Raw genomic sequence first — 7,778 nt, 5'->3', positions numbered from 1 at the left:
TCTACAGTATTTATTATTCTGAGATAATAAATATAAAATAAAGTAGTACATACAACAATGTCAAACAAAACTACTATTTCTTCGAAAGAAATTCCTCTGCACAGTAGAATTCACTGTCTAATAAAAGGGGTTCGGTCGGGTATATAATATTTTGTCCCTTGTATCACTTTTCAAGTTTATGGGTAGGTGTTCGTAGAATCGGGGACCTATTACCCATGGATTTCTCGTTGCGAGTTCGGTACAGTGGGCACCGGATTGAAGTTTAAATTACAGCCAAATTGAATATTTGTACTCGCTTTGAGCTGTAGTATAGAGTATAGGTAGACTATATTTATAGTTTAATTACAATGCGTATTGCTTGGTTAGCAGTTAAGTTTACCTTTTATTTTAAATTGCATTACTTTGTCACTTATATTGTGGAGACCGAACAATAAACATGTCTCCATAAACCAACGTATTTCGCTCTATCCTAAGAATATTAGATGGCGAACCAAACCAGCGAGCTTATCTTTTGTGATGTAAAATAAGATTTTAAAACCATAAACATGAAGATTGCAAGACAGGAAAATTATAAAACGCAAAATTAATCATAGATTTTTTTATAATATCAAGTGACCTGGTGGTAAACGACACGTCTGTCTATAACACTTGCAGTGCCAAACTTTTAGAACGCATCGTGCGTCTGTCACCTGAGATATAAGTTGACAAATCCCATGTGCCTGTAATTTCACAAGGGTAAGGGTTTACCCTTCGAAACAGCAAGGCAGTAATACTCACATTACTGATTGGCGGTAGAAGTAGGTAAAGTACAATGATATAAAATATAGGGTAGGTACTTCCCTGGACGAACTTGTGACGTTGTGACCTCCGTATACCGTCATCCCACCTTTTTGTGTCGCCTCTCTGCATTCGTATCGTATCGTTTTTTCTTCTTCTACTCATATTTAAATTTAAAATTGTTCTATTTTACCTCGCATTCTGATTTTGTTTCTTTCCATTGTCACTCTCTGCGCGACCGCGGTAGCGAACAGACCGTTATTTATCTTTTTGAATCGTTTACTAGCTATATTTATACAGTTTACATTTTAAAGATTATATTTGTTAAAACCGATTAAATATCTATAAACTCGACTTTCAACGTTTGAATTGCTAAATTTACTAAATAAGATGTTGGAGGCTGCAGAGGCTATTACTGCTATCCAGGCTACACACCATTACAATCCACCAGAACGCCCCCAGCACCAGCAGCACCTCCACAAACTCTTTCACAAGAAGCAACTTTTTTAACTTTCCACTTACCCTTCCGCGCTTTCTCTTCTCTATCATCCTCAGAAGACTCACTGTCTTCTTGAGAAGAGTCGCTGTCTGATAACTTTGCTAATGATGATGAAGATGCATTCATATCTGTAGGCTCTACGTCGTCTGCAGAGCCACTGTTGGACTTCTTTTTACTGCTTGATTTTGAAGATTTTTCCTTTTCCTATAAAAATATACTAACTTACTTAATCACCCTGTTATTACTACTAGAGGCGGGATATAATCGGATGCTAAAATTAAAAATGAACATGAAAAATATGAAATGATCATTTGAAGTAATATTGTAGAAAAAACATAAATGTGGGTTACACCAGTTTTGCGCTGATAGCCTAAATTTATTTACTATTCTATTGCTCGCGAGCATGGAATGAGCTTTAGTATCGAAATAAATGAAAGACGCAAAGATTAAGTACAAAAATTGAAGGCATATAAACATTTAAAATAAAATACATAAACAATTATGAAAAGAAATAATAGTTTTCAATAAACATTTAAAATGTCATTTGTAATTTTATCAAACATTTAAATTAATCTTTACAATAGTAGTATAATAGTAGTTTCAAAGCTTTTCAATTATTTTTGTAAAAAGTAAGCAATTCACTAAATTAATAAAAAATAATACCAATTCACGTGACAGTTTTCTCTTCTTAGATGGTGGAACGCACACCACGCTTTCTATCCTCTTGGAACTTGATGCTTTGGACTTTGAAGCCTCTGAGTGGCCCTGTATGTATCTCTCTGCCGCGTTGAATAGGTCAAGTTCACTGTTGATGTCTAGATTTTCCTGAGCAAATATTGTTTCCAGTGTCTCTATCTGAACATCCAGGATACTGTTGTCTTTTAACACTTCTTTTGTTTTTATTTTGATCAACTGTAAACAATTAATCTCATTAATGTCGTTTAAAGAATAAACATGAAATATTACCATAGTAAAACAAGATGAGAACGGCAACTCCAGCCTGTTCGGCGTATCAGGTTGTAAACACCATTTTAATATGTAACTTTATAATTTGAAAAAAACGGACCGGGAAAGACCCCCTCATCAGATTCGGACTTGGTGACAATGGGACTATTACGGACTCTTTTGTACATTTCGCATTTTCTTTTCTGGTTGTCATGGTGACGGTAATATATTGATAACATGTACTGTGTCAAGGAAAAGTCAACTTTTGTTTGTGGAAAATAATTAGTAATTTGTGATAGCCAAAACGAACCCGGAACAGCATCATCATCTTCCCTTTCAAATAAAAAAAGAATTTTCAAAATCAGTGCACAATTGATGGAGAAATTGGTGAATACATAGGGCGCACTATAAGTTTCCGGAACTGGCCACTTACATAAACAATATTTAGTATACTTTTTAAGTAATCACAACATTTGAAAATGGAACTCTTTGGCTGAAGAATACAGTTTGTTTCATCTGACTGTCACTTGTTTTTACATTGTGGTGTCATTTTAGAAATTGGTTGTCTGCATCGCCATGGATTTAACTCGTGAAAATTGTCGTAATATCATTTTCTACGACTTTAAGTGTAATTTAACAGCTCAGCGGAGCTTCGCTCGGCTTCAAACTGCTTTGGCGATGAACCTCCTTGCAAGACGACTATTTATAGCTGGTTTGCAGAGTTCAAACGCGGTCATGTGAATCTCAGTGGCTAATTTCCTAAGTGAACAACAAAAACATCGAGTGCGCCGTATAATCAAAACAGACAGACTTGTGACTTACCATGAGATTCGGGTATCTTTAGGCATGAGTCAAATACAATCAATACTACACAAACATTTGGGTATAAAAAAGCTGTGCTCTCGGTGGATCCCACACAATTTGACTGAGGCTCAAAAAACTGCTTACCAGATTCAACGAAGGGGCGTCAATTTTAACAGGTGACAAAACATGGATTTATAGTTACGATTCCAAAACAAAGCAGCAATCGAGCGTATGGGTCTTTCGAGCCAAAACAAACCAAAGTGACACGCGTGTAAAGTGCCTCTAAGCGGATGATTGCTTCTTTTTTTAATAAAACTGGACACGTGCCTATTGTTGCTTTTTTACAATCGTTGTACCATGAATAGGGATTGGTACACGACCATTTGTTTGCCGGAAGTGATTGACCAAAAAATAACCGTAAACGCCGTATCATCTTGCACCACGATAACGCCAGTTCTCACACGGCCAAACAGACAAATAAATTTTTGAAGGTGACCTTATGAGCCAACCCGCGTACAGTGCCGACCTGGCACCTTGTGACTTTTATTTATTTCCAAAAATCAAAAACCAGTTAGGCGGTCAAAGATTTTCATCACCTGAAGAGGCTGTCGAATAGTATGAAAAATATGTTTCAGAAATTGTCACGGAGGAGTGGCATAAATGTTATCAAAATTGGTCCATTCGCATGAAAAAGTGCATTAATGCTAACGGAGAATATTTTGAGAAACAATAAATTCACTTACGACTATTTATAGTATTTTTTTTTGTTATTCATTCCGGAAACTTATAGTGCGTCTCACGTACACGGACATGCCTATGAAATTTGAGGATTTCCTTCGATTTTCATGGGTTTTCATCGGATTTTCATCACTTTCAAGAGGGGATCCTCTTTACATTCAGACTTGGTGAGAATGGTGGGACTTATCAACTTAGTCTCAGGGTGACGGGCGCAGTGGTAGTGCCCCTCAGTGCTTTGTGTTTTACAGCTCTGACTGGCAGTGCAACTGTTATGGACAAGCGTGTCGCTTACCAACAGGCGCACGACTTGTTCGTCCCATCACTTGGTATTATAAAAAAAGAAACACGTCGACTATTTGATATCATTTTTAAACAGCAAGCGGACGCAAAGCAAGGCATTACTGCGGTCCGGTTTTGAAGGGTAAGTAAGCTAGTGAAATTACAGGCACATGGGACTTATCAACTTATGTCTCAGGGTGACGGGCGCAGTGGCAGTGTCCCTCAGAGCTTAGTGTTTTACAGCTCTGACTGGCAATGCAACTGGACAAGCGTATCGCTTACAATCAGGTCATTTGGTGTTATAAAAAAAGAAACATGTCGAATATTTGATGCCATTTATAAACACCAGTGTGGGGCGTTAATCAATTAAATTTCAATCAGTAATTCAATCAGATTAAAAAATCAATTCAATTGAAATCAATTGCGACGCGTCGCAATTGATTTCAATTATAATATAATTATAACATATTGTGTTGGGGAGTGGGGTTGGGTGTCGGATGGGGGCCGGTTGTGGAGCCGGTTGGGGGGCCGGTTGGGGGACTAACTCTAACTCACCCCCTAATCCACCCCTAACCCCCACAACCCAAATCCTAACCCCCCAACCCAAATCCTAACCCACCCCCTAAAAAAAACCCTAACCCCCCCACCTAACTCACCCCTAACCCCCCAACCCAAACCACCCCAACCCAAATCCTAACCCCCCAACCCAAACCCTAACCCCCCAACCCAAATCCTAACCGACCCCCTAACCCACGCCCTAACTCACCCCCATATGCCCTATAAATTTATCATAATTGTCAGTTTTAATTGTTAATTGTTAATCAAAAACATTGAAAATATTCAAAATTGATTAATTGTTAATTGTAGATATCCGCGATTAACGATTGATCAATTGTTAGTTGCGAGAACCGCAATTAATTAATTGTTAATTGCGGTTCTCGCACCTAACAATTGATCAATCGTTAATTGCTGTTTCGCAATTGACAATTAATTAATTGTCAATCTTTAATAGTCAGAACAATACAATTTTGCCCAACACTGATAAACACCGAGCGAATGCTTAAATTTCTTAATGAAAGACGCGGGCGACGACCGGCTCTGTACAATACGAGGTTATGCGAATGTGTGCAACAGTGCACGGCACACGGCGGCCGTACATCATTGAAGCCGCGTTGCTACGTTTGTCTGGAGTTACCGTACTTGTCTTATTATTCTATGATATTACTGTCAAATTCTATACAACCTGTTCTGTTATAAATTAATTATGAATAAAAAAAAGAATGTTTATTCACTCTGCAGTGTAAGTAACTTTTTATGACGACAGATGTAAAAACTAAATTTAACATTGCAGTATGGCCTGGGACAATAATTAACGAAGTGTTCTATAATAACTTCCAAGGGTCCTTGGGTCCTTGAAAAAGAATAAATTTTTTTTAAAAAGAACTGGCCTCAAAATTCATGGAATTTCATCTGTTGGTTACCAGAAAGTGCGCAAAACGGGATTCATACCCTAGATTGCCAACCGTAGAGGTAGTGTATTTTCTTCAAATTTAAATGGGACCAATGAGGTACCCTGAGGTACCCTCTTTCCAACAAAAAAGACTCATCAAAACCTGTTCACTAATGTCAGAGTACTCATACATACATACAAAAAAATATATAGTTGAATTGAAACCTCCTCCTTTTTTGAAGTTTGTTAAAAATAACTGCGATTGTATGAGACGTTAATGTAGATACATCCACGAAAGTGGGACCCATTTAAGCATGTTGTGACTAAAACTTTGGCTTTCCATCATTGGAATAATCCACATTAAACAGGTAGTACCTATGTACTGTATGTACCATACATAATACTTCTTCATATTAGACATAAATTACCTATGAAGCATTTCCATTTAGAGGTTTATACCTTTGTCTAACTGTCGCTGTTGCTTGTTGTTTAAATGTGTTTTTCTTGAAAAGTTTCTCACTTTCAGTTAAATTTATCAAAATCACTGTGTTAGCTATCAAAAACACATTCATGTTTGTAAAAAAATCCATATTAGAAAGGCAGGGAGACAAAAAAATCTTGTCATGTGGTCTACAAGACAAAAAGTTTGGAAACCTCTGGTCTAGGAGGACTTCCACATTTAGTTGTTCTACAAAGCACTAACAACATAAATTGTAATTAGTTTTGTTATACAATAAAGTGTTTACATACATACATACTGCTTCTGTTCATACTGCGATTTTATGCACACATCAATAAATTATAATGACTAACTACTGAAATGCTCTAGAATCTAACTAGAATCTAGCACTAAAATATAAATCGCCCTTCTAAACAACATAATTTATTAAAGTGTCATACCTCTAAGCTCTCCTTCATGAGACATTCTTCACTGAACAGACGTCCCAGTTCATAAGCCTTGCAGGCAGTCTTAGGCGTCAAATTGCTGGAGATATAAGATGCACATACAGTTGCTAAGTGTGGCAGCATGTACTTCTGTGCTCCATAGTACAGATTGTATGCATTATTGAATGAATCTATGTTTATATCATCCGTGTACAGGTACCTATAACAAAATCGTGTTGGTTCTTTATGTGATGGTATGGTGTAACAGGCTGTTTTATGCAACTCAATGTTGTACCTGTTTTGCTTTTTTCCTTGAGGAATATTAATCAGGCAATCTCTTACATAAACAATAAATGCTGCAGATAACAGCAAAAAAGTTTTACTAAAAGACAACAAATTATTTTTAATTTTTTTGACTTTGTAGTTTTTGGCGGCTTGAGTGCTGAGTAACATTTGTTAAAGTCAAATAATCATTTAATTTTATTCCATAGGTAACATTATTTTTTTTACACTCAAAACATAATTTTGAACATTAGTTAACTGTGCTGACTTCTCTGAGAAACTGATTTGATTGGAACTGGATTGCTCTTTCCAAATAAACTTAAATACACTTTGAAGTTTGATTTATATTTGTGTGGAATCTTGACTCATGTTGTCTGTTCATACCTTTATCTAATACATAGTCATGACATGACTTTTCAATTAAAATACTTTTGATTAAGTTTTAAACTTAGGAAATTATAATCTTAATATATGCTCTATTTTAATATCTGCTGCTATAGGGCCAGAAAATATGGGTCCTTTCGACGACCCACATTTGATAGAAGGATATAGTGTATAATTTGTAGACCAATTAATGTATCAGTTCACATAGCAAGCATTAAATAACAATACAAACAACTTACTCCAAAAGAATTTTAAATATTTCTGGAGCTATATCGGGTATTGTGATAGGATTGTTGCTGGATGCCTCAACCATGGGTCCATAGAGCATTGCCTCGAAGACGGGAGATGCCGCGGCTAGCACCAGCCGGTGCGCCTTTTGGGTGACTCCGCCGACAGAAAAAGTGCAATCAGACAACTGACCGGTATTTAGCAAATGAGCACCGCGTTTTTTCCACTCCGCGCAGCCCAATTGCCACTGATCTTCTCTTCCACTTCGCGACATTATTTTATTATTATTTCACGTAGTACACTCACTATTGTCAACGAGGAATGTATAAGTATTACACTTTTTATATCTTCGCTTAACACCTCAGATTGATGATTATTGACAGCTTGCCCCGTCCATTAAAGTATCTAAAGAGCGATTTTATAAGCTGAACACAAAGCTACGTACATATATCCTAGATATCTATACTCAAACCGATCAGAGCAAAGATATATGTATGTGCCAATTCA

At 36.7% G+C, this 7,778-nt stretch overlaps 1 protein-coding gene across 1 annotated transcript; it reads right to left on the bottom strand.

Moving 5' to 3' along the window:
* Positions 1 to 743: 743 nt before the first annotated feature.
* Positions 744 to 7,729, bottom strand: LOC113232787 (BTB/POZ domain-containing protein 6-like). The gene is made up of 5 exons (XM_026467582.1): positions 7,283 to 7,729; positions 6,393 to 6,597; positions 1,940 to 2,188; positions 1,300 to 1,480; positions 744 to 748 (listed from the first exon to the last, which is right to left on the bottom strand). The coding sequence occupies exons 1-5, from the start codon at positions 7,543 to 7,545 to the stop codon at positions 744 to 746; spliced, it is 903 nt and encodes a 300-aa protein (XP_026323367.1). The 5' UTR covers positions 7,546 to 7,729.
* Positions 7,730 to 7,778: the final 49 nt, after the last annotated feature.

Source organism: Hyposmocoma kahamanoa, unplaced genomic scaffold (assembly GCF_003589595.1).
Source record: "Hyposmocoma kahamanoa isolate Upper Pololo Valley unplaced genomic scaffold, ASM358959v1 102, whole genome shotgun sequence".
NCBI lineage: Eukaryota > Metazoa > Arthropoda > Insecta > Lepidoptera > Cosmopterigidae > Hyposmocoma > Hyposmocoma kahamanoa.
This window is presented reverse-complemented; position numbering and strand designations above follow the sequence as displayed.